This window comes from Macrobrachium nipponense, chromosome 44 (assembly GCF_015104395.2).
Source record: "Macrobrachium nipponense isolate FS-2020 chromosome 44, ASM1510439v2, whole genome shotgun sequence".
Lineage (NCBI taxonomy): Eukaryota > Metazoa > Arthropoda > Malacostraca > Decapoda > Palaemonidae > Macrobrachium > Macrobrachium nipponense.
This window is the reverse complement of record NC_087221.1, coordinates 44,466,797-44,487,291: the sequence shown is the minus strand read 5'-3', so window position 1 is coordinate 44,487,291 and position 20,495 is coordinate 44,466,797. Positions and strand designations below refer to the sequence as shown.

General features: G+C 37.2%; 1 protein-coding gene and 1 long non-coding RNA gene across 4 annotated transcripts; both read left to right on the top strand.

The window, feature by feature from the left end:
• The first annotated feature begins 235 nt into the window (after positions 1-235).
• On the top strand, positions 236-4,200 carry LOC135203869 (uncharacterized). The gene is made up of 3 exons (XR_010312061.1): positions 236-365; positions 633-717; positions 3,852-4,200. It is a non-coding gene; the product is annotated as an uncharacterized LOC135203869 (long non-coding RNA).
• Positions 4,201-7,580: 3,380 nt separating this feature from the next.
• On the top strand, positions 7,581-18,962 carry LOC135204266 (uncharacterized). Of its 3 annotated transcripts, none has more exons than XR_010312156.1 (4): positions 7,581-7,831; positions 13,323-13,594; positions 14,046-18,453; positions 18,618-18,962. XR_010312156.1 is itself a non-coding variant. In XM_064234393.1 (4 exons), exons 2-4 carry the CDS (start codon positions 13,571-13,573, stop codon positions 16,389-16,391), a joined length of 2,064 nt encoding a protein of 687 aa, XP_064090463.1. In that variant the 5' UTR covers positions 7,583-7,831; positions 13,323-13,570; the 3' UTR covers positions 16,392-18,962. The 3 variants fall into 3 exon arrangements, 2 of the variants coding, with proteins under 2 accessions (XP_064090461.1, XP_064090463.1); XM_064234393.1 differs by having other exon boundaries at positions 7,583-7,831; positions 14,046-14,541; positions 14,848-18,962; XM_064234391.1 differs by having other exon boundaries at positions 14,046-18,962.
• Positions 18,963-20,495: the final 1,533 nt, after the last annotated feature.

Here is a 20,495-nt window from a genome sequence, read left to right as displayed (position 1 = left end):
GAGAAAGAGGGTAGAAATGCTGTCATAAGTTACGTAACGAGTGCGTTCGAAACCTTTTCCCTGAGTAAGTTGCCCCGTCTTCAAAAAAAGTCACTTTTACATTATAAGTACCAAAATTTTTCAATCTACGTAATGCAGAATACAGTCAAAATTTATGTGTAGATATAATGTGTATTCTGAATAAGCGTTATATTTATGAAATGCCTAGATAAAAAGTTATTGCGAAAAAACGGTGTTACAGAGGCCCTGAATCTCATAGTAGATGGTGTACGTAATCTTCGAAACAAGGTGGTGTTGAATCTGAGACCGACTTATTAATTGTTACTCTGCCATCGATGCCATAGATCTGGATTGGTTTTTGGAAGGTAACATTTTCTTAATTTCTTCAAACTCTTAGAGCTTAATCAGAACTATTTTGTGTTCAACCAAATATGCTTGGAATAGAGTAACCGCTCCATGGATCACTGTTTTATTGGCTAAACTTACATTTTTTTAAATCTGATTTATCATAAACTGGTGGTTTTGCTTATTCTTAGGGTCTTCTAAAATTTGGAGAACTTAATTATCTGATTTTGTTAGTTTTCTCTTGGGCTCTGACGCAATTAAGTTTAATAATAAATTTTAAATTTCAGGATAACACCAGCTATGTGAGTACGGAAATGGGTGTCTTCGTGTACAGTAGAGATCGTTACACGTTGTGGGCAATCCTTGTTTCTGGTGAGTATCCTGTGTGATGTATAACTTTAATACTAGATTCGTTCTCTTCTAACGACTTCATTTGGGTCCTACTATGCGATTCAGGGCCTCTGTAACACGGTTTTTTCGCAATAAGTTTTTATCTATGCATTTCATAAATATAACGCTTATTCAGAATACACATTACACCTACACATAAATTTTGACTGTATTCTGCATTACGTAGGTTGAATAAATTTGGTACTTATAATGTAAAAGTGACTTTTTTTGGAAGGACGGGCAACTTACTCAGGGAAAAGGTTTTCGGAACGCCCCACGTCGTGTTAAGTAACTATTGACAGCATTTCTTCCCTCTTTCTCGATGGATGATTGGCTATACGTAACGAAGGCTAGACCTCTGGCAAACAATGACAAAAAATTTAAATACAAGCAAAGCAGTACACCTTTATGAACTCTGAAATCTCTCCACTGATAATTGTCATAATGAACAAACCAACAAAATATGTTAATAGATACAAAAACACTTCGATTATTAGTCTAACTCCCAAAATAAGTGTCCTAAGAAATTACAGTCGACGTTATAGGTCACAATCAGATTGTAGACAAGCTTGATTTGATAACTGCCATATCCAATGTCAAGCCATTTTTATTTATTGGCTATCTACCTATTCACTGAAAAAAAAAAAAAGGCCGGTACCGTAATTTGGCTTTAAACCATCACCAATAATTATCGTCAGAATGATGACTTCATGAGGCTCCACCCACTTTGGCCTCGTTATAATTCAGGATAACACTAAAGGCTACCATGGGAATTGTTGGATTAGAAAATTTAACTTCTGGCAATAAAAACTCATTTCTCGAGTAGTTGTAAGAAGTGCTAAATGATCCTGAAGGATCCCAGCAGTTGGCCTAAACGTTCAATTCATATATATTACTGCTATTACTACAGTAGTATTACTACCCCACCCACATCTATGTATCGTTCCGCCATTCATAAAGTCTTTATAGCCAACACAGTCGTACGGCCTAAAGAAGAAAAAAATTTATATCGGATGACCTGTTGGTCTGCTGGAGATTTTAGCACATATAAGCTTGTATTTACTTTGGATAAAAATCTTATTTTAACAAAAATAGTTATATAAAAACTGTTTACATACAATCTCTCTCTTTCTCTCTCTCTTGTTGGCATAGTGAATAGTAAATTGAAATGTTCAAAATCCTGAATGACATTACAAGGATTATAATCCCGTTACGCTAAATACAAATCAGACCATAAACATTGGATTTAAACTAGAAACTGAATAATTACCTATTCAGGCTATAGTAAGTATGGCCACGGGCTTTCTCTTGACTGTATAATGTTGCAAGTCGTAAGACAAATGCAGGTTTGCAACCACGGGGACAATTCCAAATCCTGTTAGCCATTCTTGACTGCTATGGGTTTCAGAGCCGATGAAACAAGGTGAAGGAGTTTCAGTCTGGTGGATGGGTGTTTACCTTGCTTACGTAATGAATGTTTTTCGACTCTTGGCTCGTAATCATTGGCCATGGCGTCGGCTAGATAATTTTTACTCTATAAAAATTAAAACTATCGGGTTTAGGTTATTGATAATGCTGACAAAATTTGTGTGTGGTTGTAAAATATACATATGTCAACTTTCAGCTACATCCGATGCTTTGATAAGGAGCAAAGTCCAACAAACCGTGTTACAGAGGCCCTGAATCTCATAGTAGGTTAGATAGCCTGAGTTTCGTATCTAATTTTTTAGTTTGTGTTGACTTTTGGTGTCATTTACGCTTTGGTTTAAATTTTAATTTCAGGTTTTAATATCGTCCCCATGTTTTTGGTCTGTATAGTTTCAAGATCAGAGCTTTTCTGTTAGATATTTTAATTCAGAGCTTCCTTCTCTAGTTTATATCCTAGCTAGTTCCCTTCTTTGCATTTTATATATATATTTTTTCCTGGGTAATTTTCTAGTTTCTGGTATTTTTCTTGGTTTAATTGGTTTGGTTTCTTTTTAGTTCAACCTAAAGTCTTGGTCTATCTAGTTTGCTATCTTTTTAGTTTAACCCTTCGGTCGTCTTTTCTTTTTAGTTAAAAGTATTAAACTCGCCCAGACTCTTCAGGGGCGGGTGGGGCAACCCAATACCGCTTGTCATACCCCCACCCTTTCTGGGGCTGCACCCCTGAAGGGGTGGGGTAACCCAATGCGACTTGACATAGTAGGACTCCGGGTCCTACTATGCAGTTCCATTGGAGTTTTATCTTTTTATTTTACAGGGTCATTTCTGATGTGAATTAGGATTAACTATATTTTAGCTTTATTAAGAATGCGTAAGCATCCGTGTATGAAGTTAGTTCCAAAGATTCGAGTCTTGCAAATATATTTTCTAAACTGGAGCTCAAGTAAAGTTATTTGACTACACAAATAAATCTTGTGTCATATGTCTTGGTTTAGTACATAAGCGTTTTAGCTTTAGTATTATAATTTCTAGTTATATAAGTTACCTTATTAAATGAATGTAGGTTTAAATATAACTTATCAAATCAGATTTTGCTGTCTATATAAATTAGTCTATTTGAACGTTGGAAGGAGTATATTGAAGATAGTACTGCAGATCTCTTTATTTACCCTTAGTTTCATGGAACAGACTAATGGAGCTTTTAAGTTTTGGTCAGTTTGCTTTTCCACTTAAACACGGGATAAATTTTATTCCTTAAATTGTATATTCAATCCTTGCATTGTATATCTAATTTTCACCAACTATTAATTAATATTAATCCTGGTTTTAAAGAATTTTATTTACACCCATTTTAGAGATCCAAGCCACTTTTAACGCGTTATTTATCTGAAAGTCTTTAACTTTTGGCATTTTGTGGGTTGGGGTTGTGGAAAGGTTAATATATTTTTCAAGTTTAAAGCATTATTTAACTGAATTCTTGTCACTTTAGATTTTCCAAGGAAAGCTTACTCTGGAATTTTTTTTATACAATGTATTTTCTTGTAACTACGATTTTGGGATCCTAGCCACTTGACTAATCTGGTTTTTATGGTGGTGGGGAGTGAGTGGGTAAGAGTTTTTCTAGTTAAAACTCTTATGTTTTAAACTTTTTTTCAAAGGAAAATTTCTGCTGGTCTTTATTTTAATAACAGTCATGGTCAACTGGGAGGAAGTTTGGCTTTGAAGTCTATGAAGGTGTGCCGTCTTGACCGCTTAAGGCTTTGCAGAATCACGAGTAACTACAGTGGTCATCGACACCAGTCTTAAAAGGTGCTGGAAAGCTTGAATTTGCAAGACGTATTTTTTTTATCAAGCCTACCGCAGAGCTACGAATCTTGAAAGTAATTTAACATTGATAGCAATTTTGAATTTAGAAGACTGGAATGTAAAAACAGGTTTTTTGAGTCTTGAAAAATGTGTGAAATGGTATTTTTAGATCTGAATAAAATTGAACTTTTTTAAGGTTTTGTCGTAAACCTCTGAATTCTGATCTCCCTTAATTTCACGAGCTTATCCTGGTCTGTGTATTTTAATTTTCCTCTGAAATGGGATGACGTAACTTTTGATATAAACTCTTACCTAGAAAATAAGGTAAATTTGAAAACACACCTCGAGTAAGGTAAAGTAGAGGTTGGAACCCGTTAGGTTATGGTTATGGTTATGAAAGTACCTAAATTGGTTCTAGAGGTGATAATATTGTTTTACATTGGCGTTTTTGTTCTATAACTTTGAAAAAATTGCATTTTTGCCATGACCATAACATTGGTGAAATGAAAATATAAAAAATGTATATTAAACTCGAGGATAAAGGTACATATGTAGGTGAAAGAGTAAGAATGAGAAAATTGAAGCGTACTGAAGGAATGTAACCATATTGCGGTTCATGAAACAAATTAAGGTATAATTACATAAACAATTCCCTGGAAAGGTTAATGGTGTACTAAGTTAGGTTTTGGTAGTCAGGACGAAAATCCACCCCTGAAGGCTTGGAGGTAGGCAACTTGGCACGGCCTAAAGGTGAAAGAGGGAATCAAAATATTAATTAAACCAGGTGTCATTTCAACATCTGGGGTGTTTGAATAGTAAGGAGTGGGTGGGTGCATAATGACTAAAAAAATAAGTTTGTAAGAATAGGGTATCGAGAATTTTAGATTGGTTTCGGAAGCACAAAGTAATTGTAATAAAGGATTAAAATTGGTTAGGCTTGAAAGCTGAATTAAAAAAAAAATTCCAAGTCAGTGGGCTACTGAGAATAATTTAGTGTGAAGTATACGGTTTGTTTTCTTAATCTACACGAGCTGTTCTTAAACACGCAAAACGATAACTATAGTTGCGAACTGCCTATCTTGTCACTTTAGTCAGGAAACTTTAGTAGTACTGTGGATTGTAATGTAGTGAGGTTAAAAAGTTCACGACCTTATACCTGAGAATCAGACTTAAGATTGCTTTATTACACTTGAATCTGAGAGCAGCAGTGGTCAGTTATTCGTAGGCCAGTAACTGGAGATTTGGCGATTATATTAAGCCTGTTATTTTATATACATTAAGGAAATCTAAGGAAATCTGAATAAAAGCATACATAGGTGTACCAGTTTGGGCACGCGCCCAAAGAAAACGGGAGGTAAGCGAGGCTTTCGACTTAAGGGAAACTCGTTAAAGACTTCATTCGCCACCAGAGGCGTTCTGAATATGCTATTAAAATATCGAGCCGGTAGACACATTCACATTTCCAGAGCGTGTACCATGAGTGTGTAATTCTTCCTCTGCGACCAGTGACGGTTCACTTTCAGAAGTTCATGTACATGAGAGAGAGAGAGGTTTTTGTAATGTTTCTCGGTTCGTCTTTCTCGGAGCGGATTTGAAATTTAAAGATAATTTCCAATATTCTAGTGGTAATCCCGAAGGGCTAGACAGGAGTTAGGCGTTATCGGTAGATTAGGTAACCCTGTTTTTATCGCCGAAATGAAGCGGCTAACCCATGGAGGCATGCGGTGTTTGGGGGAGAATTTTTCAAGCGCTTTATTGAAACATTTCCCGATCTGTCGACGATAGAAGGCACAGCCTCATTGGCGTGATCGGTATGATCTTGACCTGCCACCTCGGTGGTCACGAGTTCGATTCTTGGGCATTCCACTGAGGAGTTAGAGATGTGTAATTCTAGTAATAGAAATTAACTCTCGATATGGTTCGGAAGTCACGTAAAGCCGTTGGTCCCGTTGCTGTATAACCTCTGGGTCCATGCAACGTAAAAAGACCACACAAACAAACAAAAAAACAAACAAACGATAGAGGGCGCATAGTATCCATTCAGTTTAACTTAGTCTGAACTTCTAACAGGACAAAAGGCTTACTATCAACATAGAGCCTCATGGAATGACCTTGTAAAGTCATGTAGACTGACCTTATGTCTCTCTGTCTGTTCTAAATAAATCTCAGAAAATTTCACTGTTTTTTATTTCTCATTTTTATTCATACGTATATGATGAATATGAATGCCTCTCTCTCTCTCTCTCTCTCTCTCTCTCTCTCTCTCTCTCTCTCTCTCTCTCTCTCCTATTAATAAATAAGCCTTTTACATGTTCTTCATCATTCACTCTTTAATTTATTGGCAGTTTACATAAGACCAAATACCCCCCCACTCTCTCTCTCTCTCTCTCTCTCTCTCTCTCTCTCTCTCTCTCTCTCTCTCTCTCCTCTTAATAATAAGCCTTTACAGTTTCTCATCATTCACCTTCTTTAATTTATTGGCGTTTATACTAAGACCAAATACCCCCCCACTTCTCTCTCTCTCTCTCTCTCTCTCTCTCTCTCTCTCTCTCTCTCTCCTATTAATAAATAAGCCTTTTCACATGTTCATATTTCCGTCGTTTATTTATTGATAGTTTACATAAGACACCCCCACTCTCTCTCTCTCTCTCTCTCTCTCTCTCTCTCTCTCTCTCTCTCTCAACTTTACATCTCTTTACAAGTAAAAATAAAAAATGATCATCGAATAGACAGTGGCACAGCAAACATGTTTGTGACAGGGAAGGACGAACTTTTTTTAAAGTTTGTTTAGGCTGTTCTCTGTAATTTGAATACGAATGCGTAGGTGCGCATGTCTCACTGTTTAGCGACACTGGGTACTTCTCTTTGTCTTGATTCTAAACGTGTACACTAAGCACACGTAATACAGTGTTGATTGATGTGAAGGTAACAGGTAAAAGGTTACAGGTACAAGACTCATTAATGAGACTTCAATTCACTTGAAAACGGGGTCTTGCAATTTCATTCAAACTTTGCTTTATTCAAGAGAATTTCGTATAATTCAAAGGTGGCCTTTTAAATATTTCTTTCTTTCTGTAATGCACAACAGTAATTTAAAACTACTATGCTATACATGATAATGACATTTGCAGTTTTTAGCTGGAATATTATTTCTGAACTACGAGAAGATTCAGTAATGCAATGTTTAGCCAGAAACACATTGATTTAATAAAAGGCAAAATAATTAAAAACCGTTAACCTAAAGTTAATAGCACGGTTAATAAAAGAGAGAGGTTTGCTATATATTCACTGCCAGATACTTATACAAATCAATAATCTCTGTTTATTCTGTGCCATCAATGTTCAGTTTAAAACTATAACCTTGACATCAAGTTAAAATTTTCATTAAATTGTTATTTTCTCATTCCCATTCATCATTGTTTATCATTCTAATTAATTGTTTCCACTTCCGTCAACAATGATACTGACCGAACCGTATTTTACCTTTTACATGTCACGTCGACCGTGAGAGTAATTGCAATAATCCACGAAAATCCTCAATAATCCCACCCCCCTCCTTTTCTTCATAGCAACTGTGATCCTTTTCACTTTCCACAGAAAGGGGCGAAGGACTCTCGGAAGGATCAGAAGGGGTGAAGAGGTCGTAGGAGAGAGAAAGTGTAAGGGAAGATAAAAAAAGAAATGAAAATAAAGAGGAAAATAAAAAAAATGTGGCTGAGAGGCACCAAAGGTCCCCCCCCATCCGCCTTCAAGGTGAAGAAAGCACCCGACGAATACATATATAAAGGATCCTTCTGCCGGCGGAGGACATCACTCGCATCCTTTCCCCTCCGTCTCTCGGCAGCCTCATATGATGAGGATCTTGGTGAGTTCTTGTGGTCCTTAGCAATTTGGTGGGTTAATGAGTTTGGTTTTAAAATGATATTTTTTGTTCAGCTTTCTATGATGTTCATTATTTCCTTGCATGGAGATGTTAAATAAGTTAATGGGAATGTTGTTTGTTTTTTGCTTGGATGGGAATGTTAAATAAGTTAATGGGAATGTTAATTTGGTTTTTTTGCTTGGTGGGGAATTTAAATGGGAATGCTATTTGTTTTTGCTTGGATGGGAATGTTAAATAAGTTAAGGGAATGCTGTTTGTTTTTGCTTGGATGGGAATGTTAAATAAGTTAAGGGAATGCTGTTTGTTTTTGCTTGCATGGGAATGTTAAATAAGTTATTGGGAATGCTGTTTGTTTTTGGTTGCATAGGAATGTTAAATAAGTTATTGGGAATGCTGTTTGCTTTTGCTTGCATGGGAATGTTAAATAAGTTAATAAAAATGCTGTTTGCTTTTGCTTGCATGGGATGTTGATAGGTCTGATTTTCAATTGGTGTTAATTTGCTTTCTAATTTTTAAAATTATAATAGCCTATGAATGCTGCTTGCTTTGCTTGATCCTTAGTAGAAATTCAATTGTTTGTTTTCTCAATTGTTAAATTGGAAACGCTTAATGTCGAAAAGTCAATTAGGTTCCTGTTGTCACAGTGTTTAATTGATAACAATAATGATGCAATGTTAATGGCTTTTGCGTCTCATTGTTAAGTTGGGGAACATAATGTTATGTTAAGTACTGTTGTATCAGTGTTAAACTACAAATTGCCAATGCTGGGACGTTAATGTATTTCTAATGTTTCGATGTTGATCTAGTAGCACATTTTATTAACTGAGTTTTGGTATTTCAGTGTTTATTTACATGTTTTATTTTAATGTTTTTGTATGAATTTCACTTTTCCCATTTCAATTGGTGACATGTATTTTTATGTTTTAATGTTTTATTTTCACGAGTCTCGATTTCGAAATGCTAAAGCAATTTTAGTGTTAGGATGTTGCTTTTTCACGTTTTATTATTTTATTACGCTTTGTCAACACGATTCCAATGTTTAAATGTTGAGACACTTTCTGGCGTTAAATTGACACTTTGATTGGTAACACTCATTGTTGGAATTTTAACTTACTTGATGAAATTATGGTTCCTAAAGCTGGTAATTCCTGATGTGGGAATGTCAAATGGATTTATCACGTTGCAACATCTAATACGTTATTTTTTATGTTAAAAAAGAAATATTAATATTATCCTTATTAACTGATGCAATGAGAAGTTAGGTAGAGGGACACACAACTGTAAGTGTTACCAACGCCCGTACACCCGAGCTCCTACCCCGACACCCTTTTTGGGATTTGAGTAAGGCACCACCCTTCTGAATGTGAGGTTGAATACAAACATTGTGAATGACCTCTTCTTCTAGCGAGGAACCCGTGGGAATTATTTTCTGCTCGTTCTGTCGATGACTTTACAATTTTCTTTTAGGAGCCCACTGTCTCCATGAAGTCAGTAAGACATTCAGAGAAGAAAGGTAATCAATTCTTCCCTTCAGTCATCGATAAACATTTTTTCCTACAGCTCTTCCTTTCCTGGGAAGATGTTTCTCGCGAGGTTGTGGTCCCAGGGTGACTCATCTTCTCGCGTGTAAAAGGGGGCGTGTCTAGGAAGCGCTGAGGCTGAGGTGTTTACAATGAAAGGGAAGAAGAAGAAGAAGAGGAAATGTTAAAGGTTTCTTCTTTTGGAAATATGTGGGAATTTTTGAATGAGCATTCATTGACCCGGAGGTTGTTAGAGATTCTCTCTCTCTCTCTCTCTCTCTCTGCTAGTGGTGCATTGGTATCACTCTCAGGTCATTACCGAGAGACCTAGATGTCAGTAGGCTTCTAAGGTCACGGTTGGGGTGAAGGCAGAGAGAGAGAGAGAGAGAGAGAGAGAGAGAGAGAGAGAGAGAGAGAGAGAGAGAGTGAAGGAAATAGCAGACGTGAGTAATCAGTCCTCCATAAGAATGCACCATGCCTAGACGAGGGAATTGCTTGCATCATCCCTGGAGCCGCTATCTACATCCACTTTGTAGTAGCGCTTTGCTCATCTCCATTCCCGCTTCCATATCCCTTATGGCTGTCCAACCACTCAACCACCCTCCAACACCCATCCTCCCCCCCCCCCCCCCCCCCCCCCGCCCTCTCTTGATCCCTGAATTGGCTCAAAGTACCCCAGTGCTCTGCTCTATATCCATATTTTCATAAACCCTCAGAAAGCAATGTTGGCAAAAACGATCCTCGTTGATATTAAAAAGAGAAAAAATATCGGTAATTTCTTAGCATGATAAAACGCCCTTATCCTTATATGGGAAACTTTCTGCGTCCAGAGAAATAGAAATAATGATTTGAAAGGTGAGTCTGATTGATGACGAATCGTAAATTACGAATTACCTTCGTTTGGGAATAAATTTGCATAATCCGAAGGTTATATAGCACTTTCTATGAAGACGTGTCATCACATCGTTTATTAAGAGGGCGAGGTTTACTTAGGGCTTTTAACTGGTGATAATCTTGGCTTAGGGAAAGCAAAAGAAGTAATTTTTTAGAAGGGATTTTTTTTTCTTCGTATTTGTTTTTTGTTTTTTTGTAACTTATTATTATTATTATTATTATTATTATTATTATTATTATTATTATTATTATTATTATTATTATTATTATTATTATTATTATTATATTATTATTATTAATAGCATAGAAATATTAATGCTTTAACTTTTTTTTTTTTTTCAAATTGATTTGTTTGTATGTGAACAACTCATGCTGTCAAGGTATGTCCCAACCGTACGTAAACAATACGAGTAAACAATACTTTCTCAAAAGACCTTGGCAACGCACTTTACGCATCAGTAAGGTCAAACGCAGGATTATACTACAGTCAAGGTGAGGCCGGGTAAACTTATTAAATATTCATGACTTCCTGAGGTGAGCCTTTATAGTTTACTTGGGTGTTCGTGCTGATTGCTTCCTTGGAAGTTCGGAATCGCTACCTGCTCCTTGAAGACAATGGAGTGATTTTGAATTACTGGAGTGTATTTGTTTCTGAATGTACTTTTCACGTCTTCGTATTATTATTATTATTATTATTATTATTATTATTATTATTATTATTATTATTATTATTATTATATTATTATTATTATTATTGATTATTATTATTATTGTTGTTGTTGTTTGTCTATCACAGTCCTCCATGCGACTGGGTGGTATTTATAATGTGGGGTTCCGTGTTGCATCCTGCCTCCTTAGGAGTCCTCCCTAACTTTCCTTACTATATTATTATTATTAATTATTTTATTATTTTTTTTTTTTTATTTTTTTTTTTTTTTTTTTTTTTTTGTGCTCTATCACAGTCCTCCAATTCGACTGGGTGGTATTTATAGTGTGGGGTTCCGGGTTGCATCCTGCCTCCTTAGGAGTCCATCACTTTTCTTACTATGTGTGCCGTTTCTAGGATCACACTCTTCTGCATGAGGCCCGGAGCTACTTCGGACCTCTAGTTTTTCCAGATTCCTTTTCAGGGATCTTGGGATCGTGCCTAGTGCTCCTATGATTATGGGACGATTTCCACTGGCCATATCACCCATATACCTTCTTTATTTTCTATTTTCAGGATCGTTGATACTTAGCCATTTTTTTTCCCTCTCTTTCTCCTTCAACTCTGGTTTGGGTGGTACCCATGGTATTGCGACATCAATGAGTGATACTTTCTTCTTGACTTTGTCAATCAACGTCACGTCTGGTCTATGTTTGCACGTATCACCCTATCCGTTCTGATACCATAGTCCCAGAGGATCTTTGCCTGATCGTTTTCTATCACTCCTTCAGGTTGGTGCTCGTACCACTTATTACTGCAAGGTAGCTGATGTTTCTTGCACAGGCTCCATGAGGGCTTTTGCCACTGAATCATGCCTCTTTTGTACTGGTTCTGTGCAAGTGCCGGACATTCACTTGCTATGTGGTTTATGGTTTCATTTTTCGTATTGCACTTCCTACATATGGGAGAGATGTTATTTCCGTCTATCATACTTTGAACATATCTGGTTCTTAGGGCCTGATCTTGTGCCGCTGTTATCATTCCTTCAGTTTCCTTCTTTACTCTCCCCTCTGTAGCCATTGCCAATTGTCATCGCTGGCTAGTTCTTTAGTCTGTCTCATGTATTGTCCGTGCATTGGTTTGTTGTGCCAGTCCTCTGTTCTTTCTGTCTTTCTCCTGTCTCTGTATATTTCTGGGCTCTTCGTCTACTTTTATTAGTCCTTCTTCCCATGCACTCTTTAGCCACTCGTCTTCACTGGTTTTCAGTATTGCCCCAGTGCTCTGTTTTCGATGTTTGACACAGTCCTCTATACTTAGTAGTCCTCTCCCTCCTTCCTTTCGTGTTATGTATAGTCTGTCCGTATTTGCTCTTGGGTGTAGTGCTTTGTGTATTGTCATTTGTTCCTGGTTTTCTGATCTATGCTGCGGAGTTTCTGCCTTCGTCCATTCCACTATTCCTGCGCTGTATCTGATTACTGGCACTGCCATGTGTTTATGGCTTTTATCATATTTGCCGGCGTTGAGTTTTGACTTGAGTATCGCCTTGAGTCTCTGCATATATTCTTTCCTGATCGTGTCCTTCATCTCTTGGTGTTTTATATCTCCTCCTTCCATTATTCCCAGGTATTTGTATCCTGTCTCATCTATGTGTTTGATGTTGCTCCCATCTGGTAGCTTTATCCCTTCAGTTCTCGTTACTTTGCCTTTTTGTATGTTGACTAAGGCGCATTTTTCTATTCCAAACTCCATCCTGATGTCCCCAGATACAATCCTTACAGTCTGGATTAGGGTATCTATTTCTTATTATTATTATTATTATTATTATTATTATTATTATTATTATTATTGTTATTATTATTATAATTATTATTATTATAAATTATTATATGATGATGATGATGATGAATGATTATGATATTATTAATTATTATTATTCCTTAATTATTATTATTGATTATTATTATATTATTAATTATGATTATTTGTTATTATTATTATTCACAAGTTGGACCCTATTCATATGGAACAAACTCACAGGGGCCATTGACTTGAAATTCATGCTTCCAAAGAATTTGGAGTTCAGGAGGAAGTAAGAAAAGATAAAGATATGTTTAATTCAGCAATGCAACAGACAGTCATCTGATCTCGGGAGTCGATTGACTTGGTAACCAAAAACTTTGTTATTATTCCATGTATTTTCCATTTTCATTGGTAGTTCCGTTTCCCGGTGCAAAGCGTCACCTGGTTTACTATACCTGTTTAATTAAATATATCTTATTTTACAGTCATCAGGCCCTCAAGTATAATTAGATATCTTAAATTGCTTTCCTATCTCCGTTTTAGCAGTGCTATGTAGTTTTATGCAATGTCGCCTATTTAGATAACATCTGAAATATTTTATTCATCATTTTAGGAACCGTCTTCATCTGTGGAGGATATCCTTATCTAAATGCTGCCTCATCCCATGATCCTTCGACGGGTGGAGACAGTCTTAGCTCAAGAGGACTGTGTTTACTTCGAGGACAGAGTTTACATTAGAAGACAGTGTTTGCTTCGGGGGACAGTGTTTACATGAGAAGAGAGCGTCCTCCTCGGAAAAGGGTCGTCGTGGGCCAAGTCATCAAGAGTATAGCATTGTCAAAAAATTAAAAAAATCATCAAATGGGGAGCACTGTCTTCTATACGGTATGTTCCAAATTGAAGGACCATTCACTCATTTGCAGTCCAGATAAGGTGTAATAGTTGATTTTCAGTCTTGAGTCTGCCATTTCTGTAGTTTTAAATTGTATCTTGTACCAGGAAGTCTCCTCTTTGATTTAGAATAAATTTGATCTTTATAGTAATTATATGGCATACTGGTCCATGTAATCAAGATTTTCTTATTCAACTGACAAATTTGCACGAGTATTTGATTTTTTTTTCGAATCATCAGCTGTTTCCGTTTATTGATTCCTTTTTCAGTGGCTGGCATCAGTACCCATTAATACACTGATGTCAGATTAGCCTAGATACATTTGTCAGCCCTTTACAAAAAAATATTATGGTTTAAAATTCGTGTCAGTTAAGCACTGTTTGGATTGACCTTTTTAATTCCTTGACGAATGTTCTGAATATTTGTTTCCTTTTGGACTTGCAGGTTTTAGCGTGCGGTTTCATCATAGCAGAGACTGCCAAGTTACAAGATCATACAGATCCCTCAGGGAGACATTCAGGTAGATTTTCCTCTGAGCATTCAACAGGTCACAAGTCACACAGTTCCAAACGGGCACCTGAGCAAATCTCCATTCGGTTGCTGACCAGCGCCCTTAAGAACGTGCTATCTAGTCAAGATGATTTCGTGGTTTCAGACCAGTCAGTTAGTTCAAGCACAGGATTCTCTGATAGTTCTCAGCAATCGGTGGGTGATCGATTTGAAGATTTAACTGAAAGGAGCGCCTTCCCTGAATTACAGCTTGCCCTACCCAACAGAGATCTCTTTTGGCAACCAGAGCTGCAAGATTTTGGGTCTTTTGGTACACCAGGAAAATCGGCTTTCGTAAAAAATGCCCCCAGCATTGATCAAGAAACTTCATTCGCAGATCAAGATTCTTTTGGATCAAATTTAGAAACCTCTCAAACAGCTGGCCAGTCAGGTACTGAATCATTTGATTCTTTATTCACTGATGGACAGTTCATTGTCTCTCAGGTAGAATCCACGCAGCATGGTCATTCAAATCAGCAATCGCCTTTTATTTCATTTAATGATAATCATTTCAGTGTCTCGTCTTTAGAATCCTCCAAAGCATTCAGTCATCAGGGTTCTGAATCTTTTGCAACCTCATCTCCTAACCAACATATCACTGTTTCTCATTTAGAATCATCCAAGCAACAAGATCACGTGGATTCTGATTCTTTTATTATCTCATCCCCTGATCAACAGTTCACTCTCTCTTTTTCAGAATCTACACCAGAAACTGGTAACACTCCCGAGTCGTTCGTATTATCATCACAAGGCCAGACAGATTCTGAGTCTCTTTCTACGCCATTCAGTGATCACCAATTCCTTGATTCTCACACAGGCTCACAGCAACAAAGCCACTTAGATTCAGAATTATTCCCACCTTTGCCAGGTGATCAGCAATCGACACATTTTGAGCCACCGAGAGATTTTAGTTACCTGAAATCTGAATCACTTGCACCCCTATCTCTCGACCAACATCTCGAGGTGCCCCGTTCAGAGTCCTCACAAGGTTTCGGTCCTGGGAACTCTTTCCCAGATAAAGAATTCCAGTTTTCTCTTTCAGAGACGCCAGAACACTTGACTCAACCAAAAACAGATTCGTTTACTGCTCCATTTCCTGACCAGCAGTTTGTCGTTCCTAATGCAGAAACCCCTGACGAGTCAGGTCATTCAGAATCTGATCTTTTTGCTGATGGAGGACACTCTTTTCTCTCTGATAGTCCAGGTCATTTAATTTCAAGTTCTGGGCAGGTGGCAGAATTCTCTCCCACAATAACCTTTATTGATTCAGATACTCCAGAATCAAAATCATTTAACGTACATGATCATTCGTCCTTAGGCAGCCAAATTACAAACTTTGATAGAGGAATCCAGAAGTTTGATGGGCAATCTGGACACCCAAACGTATACGAAACCTTCAGTCAATCTTCATCTCCTAGCTCCTACCAATCCTCCTTTAATACCAACTTCAATGTAGATGGTAGCCACTTGAACACCCACCCGGGAGGCACAACAGGCACACCCAGCAACCAAGATTTCTACCAACACTCCCCTGGTCTGGACGAATTCGACCAGACAGACCAAGGATGCCCAGGCAACCAAATCCGGCACGTAGATGGTCAATGCGTTATACCTGAAATTTCCCGCAGGCTTTTCGTCATTGACGTGCCAAAACTCGAGACTGGAGTGCCGTCCAAACAAGAAGTCCCTTCACCCAAGGTGGAGGAAAACATCCTTTTCATACGCACGCCAGAGGCCTTCAGCGGACCGGGACCCATCATTGCCCCGCCCCCTCAGAGGAGAGACACCATTTTCATCCTCAGGGAAAGTCCTCAAGGGCAGGATCGAAGGATAATTGAGGTGGACACGCCTCCTCCTCAAAGGCCAAATGTTTATTTCTTAAACTATGACGCTGGACAGAGGCCAACCCTCCCAGACGGTATAGACTTGGAGACGGCTTTGCAGTCAGCCGTACGCATTGAAGGGAAGGTTATAGCTGCCAGTGAAGAAGGAAAGGTTGCTGCTGGATTTGCGAGTAACAGTGACGCGTTATTGACACATAACAGTAACATACACACGCATGGAGTAGCTTCAGAGACATCTATACCTGAACATGATGTAAGACGCCATAGTGTTAATGACTTCATTAGCCCAGTACCTGATTTTCTGTCCTCAGGCAGTTCTGATTTTAACCCCACAGTTAATATTGCTCACAGTACAAGCGGTAACATTAATTTTGGTAGTACTGCTGCATTCAGGTGAAAGGATAACACCGGTTACAGTGAAGAAATCAAAGTGTGTGTGTGTTAGAGAGAGAAGGGGCAAGGGGCCGGGAATTCGGGAGTCGTCACTAGCATGACTTACCAAAGATGGCTTTTTCTGTCACAACAGAAAATTAATCGTTCTCCATCTCTCTCTCTCTCTCTCTTCGATGTCCTTGGACAAGCAGCTCAGTAATTTAGCTTATAAGTACAACAAAACGTTTTGAATCGTGATATGTGTGTTCCTATCCAAAGACTTGATTAGCTTCGATTGAACTTTCCGATTGCTGATAGTGAACAGAGGTGGGGTACTCATAAGCCGTCTCTTCCTGTAATATTGGCATTATCTATAACGTATAAGGAGAAAGGACGCCATAAAACTTCGATGCAACGATGATTAATTTTTCTTCGACTTGAGGTAAACTAGATTGGTTGAATATGAAATGGTTAATTTTGTATATACATTATAATGGCAATTAAAAATTTAGTTTGTCTATTTATTTTTTTAGTTAACATAAAATGAACTGGAACCATAAAATAATATGTTAATTTGTTATTTTTCATAACACTGGTAACTAGGTTTTTGTTTATGTAGACAAATATGAGGAGACATTAATAAATTCTTAATACCTCTGAGATTGAAAAGATAATGTTTTTAAATTGACGAAAACAATAACAGGAAACCAATTCCCCGTGTTATCTCAACTGCATTTACACGAGCATACTTCTCTGCAGCTTACAAGCAATTGAAAACGGTTTTCTTTGAAGCTCTGCTACCGAATTGGAATGTTCTGCATATCCCTCTTAAACGTGTTGGTTTGCAAGGAGCTGTTTTTATATTTGTGGCGCACAGTAATGCAAGTTACTCGGCACGCATGGCGTAAGGCATTTTGATAGACGCCGAGATATTGCTTATCTTAACTTTTGTTAACGAGTCCTCGTGCTTATTTGGAGTTTGTTAGATAAGCGGTGAGGTTTCCTTCACGTTTTGTTGTTTGGGAATGGTCTTTAGGGATGTTATGATATTTAAAGCTTTGGTTGTTTCAAGTTTTTAGTCAATTCTTGTTGATTAAATGGTTAGGATTTTCGTCTTTGACTGAAGGGAAAGCTTTACTTTTATTTTTTCAAAACAAAAGTACTTTAAATACAGACCATCTCCTATTCGTTTTAAAACATTGAAGGAGCATGGCATTTTTAATGATAAAAACTAAACGTCAATGAAACTATTGTATGGATTTGGTTGAGAGAGAGAGAGAGAGAGAGAGAGAGAGAGAGAGAGAGAGAGAGAGAGAGAGAGAGAGAGAGAGAGAGAGCCAGATCATCCTGCTGTTATCAATTATCGTCTCTTAATCAAACACCGTGAATCTTACGTCACGGGAAACGGGGTCATTCTCTTTCGCAGTCAATGATTCTGCCCTGATGCAAGACAGAGAGAGAGAGAGAGAGAGAGAGAGAGAGAGAGAGCAGGGGAAAAAACAAAAGGCTTAATAACCTGCCCAAACATTTAGCTTCATCACTCTCCATTGTAATATGCAAGCCCAATATCTCTTCCACTCAGAAGCCCATTCCTCGTCATCTTCTTCTTGTGCTTCTCTTTTATGATTCTCACTCCCGAAAAACTCGCTGCTTAATTAAGTTGCTTCACCTGTCTCCTATTCTTCTTCTTCTTCTTACGCAATTTTCCTTGTACCCGATGTTTACCCAAAGCCGGGTTTATTGCCCCAAGGAAAGATAACCTCAGCAAACAGTGTCTGGGATTATCTTTTTTTGATTGTTTGTGGGTGTGGCGACGTTCAACTGTCAGGATTGTACGTTGCTTTATTTTACGGCAAATAATGTTTCTCGAGCTCGTTGTGTATGAATATGAAGCGTTTGATGCTATGGAGGTTTTATGCTAGAGTCGTTTATTCTTCTTTGATTTAGCAGCTAACGGATGAATGTGCCACTGACTTCATCCTTTTTGTGTCTGTAGTCTATTGTATTTGGAGAGGGTCTTTCTGGTGTTAAATGCAAAATGAAGTTAATTTATGTTTTTCCATATGAGTGAAATATCTACACAAAAGGTTCCTTCTTCTTAGATTTGAGAGCTAAAGGATGAATGTTAGTGGCTTAATCCTTTTGTTTCTGAAGCCTCTTGTACGTATTTCGGGAGGGTTCTTTTTTGGTGTCAAAAACAAAATAAAGTTAATTTATGTTTTTCCATATGAGTGAAATATCTACACAAAAGGTTCCTTCTTTGTAAGTTTTGTGAGCTAAAGGATGAATGTTAGTGACTTAATCCTTTTGTTTCTGAAGGCTTTTGTATTTGTGTTAAAGGCAAAATAAAGTTAATTTGAGCTTTTCTATATATTGAGTCGAAGGTTTGGAGATCTCAAGTTACGTAGTTTGTACCTCTTTTACCATTAGTATTACTAAGTTTTCACAGTAATGGATTTATAAACTTGTCTAAACAAAAGTATCTTTAAAAAAGGTTAATTGTTGCAAAGTTTGACGTAATGATGGAGGGTTTCGATTCTTGTGAGGTTTTATGCACAGGAAAACGAACTGAAACTTTGCCTAATCAGTTTTGATACCCTAACCATTACTTTTTACACTGACCTATTATTAGCAATTTTATATCAATTTTCTATGAAGAATTAGTAATGAAGGAATGATATTCAGTGCTTCATAACAACCCTTATATTTCATGAAGCAAGTTGGTCTTTCCTTCCACAAGGAAACGAATGTTTTTTTTTGTATTACTTGACAAATGAAACCTTGGAATTAATCACAGTCGTAAGTGTACTCGTATCACATCGAATGTTTTTATCTGATGTTTTCCTTTTGATTAAATACTTTCGCTAAGCCACAAAGAATGCTGGATCTTGATACCGTAAATATTGCAAGATTAATTGCGTCTTCGAGAGAGAGAGAGAGAGAGAGAGAGAGAGAGAGAGAGAGAGAGAGAGAGAGAGAAATGTTCGGCTATTGCTGATTTTACCGAGTATGACCGATCTCGTGGTCGTGGCCCAGTTAGACAAAGAGAGAGAGAGAGAGAGAGAGAGAGAGAGAGAGAGAGAGAGAGAGAGAGAGAGAGAGAGAGAGAGAGAATATCTTATATGGAAACAGTCTCCCATCGGTGCAATTTCGAATATCATACAAATGAATTTTGCTGACATATTTTTATTATTTTATTGGAAGGGCGATGGGAATAACCTATGAATGATCGTAGGCTGCTCAGGTCTAAGGGGGAGAAACTAGAAGCGGAGGTGGTTAAAAAAAAAAAAAAAAAAAAAAAGACTGGTTTTTGACCCTAATGAGAAGGTTAGGCCAACCTCTTGAGGAAGGGAGGATTATAAGACTTAAAATCATTGAGATAGACTTTCTGGAATATGAGAACTTTACGAGAATATCATGCTAATATAAAGCAAAATGAGAGCAAGGTGAAGTAAGTGCGAATTTCAAAGTGAGAAAACTATAAGTTATGAAACTTTAAAATAAAAAAACAACCTTTATTATTGCCTTGACAGAGCTGACTCCAAACGTCATTAAAAAAAGACAAGGCCTTAATTATTTTTATTGTAAGTTTAACGTTATTTTACCTCAGGTCACTTTGAGTTTAGTTTACTTTGCTTGTAGTGACGAGCCTAAAGTAATGGGCAATAATATTCTTCATACATTTTGCTCGATTTTCTGTTTCTTGGAATTTCTTAATTTATTTGGCTAACGAAAAGCAAATATTTCATACCTCACGCTACTTAATATTCATATTTCATCTCTGTTTTACATATTTCTCCTTCCGCGTAATATTAGTAAAAAAAACAAATATTTACATAGTTCCTTAAAAGTGAAAATATTAAAGTTGATAATTGTATTTTATTGTCCATTTAATTTCTTTGTTCGTGTATTCTGCGTTACTCCATGTTATGTTTACTTAATCTCGACCTTACAAAATATATATAATCATATTTTCTATGAAATTTCTTATCCACCATGAATGAAAAACATTTAAATTAATTAATTTTAGCGTCAAGGATTGTTATATTATTTCCATTTTGGCTTTTATGACCAGCAGCAATCCTCTAGGAATATTAGAGAGATCCCATTTGCCTTAAAATTTCATATC

Bases quoted from the DNA above. Each gene is read 5' to 3' on its own strand.
- LOC135204266 (XM_064234391.1), top strand. From the start codon at position 13,571: ATGGGGAGCACTGTCTTCTATACG. The intron at 13,595-14,045 runs GTATGTTCCAAA...TTGGACTTGCAG, and splicing joins GGAGCACTGTCTTCTATACG to GTTTTAGCGTGCGGTTTCAT.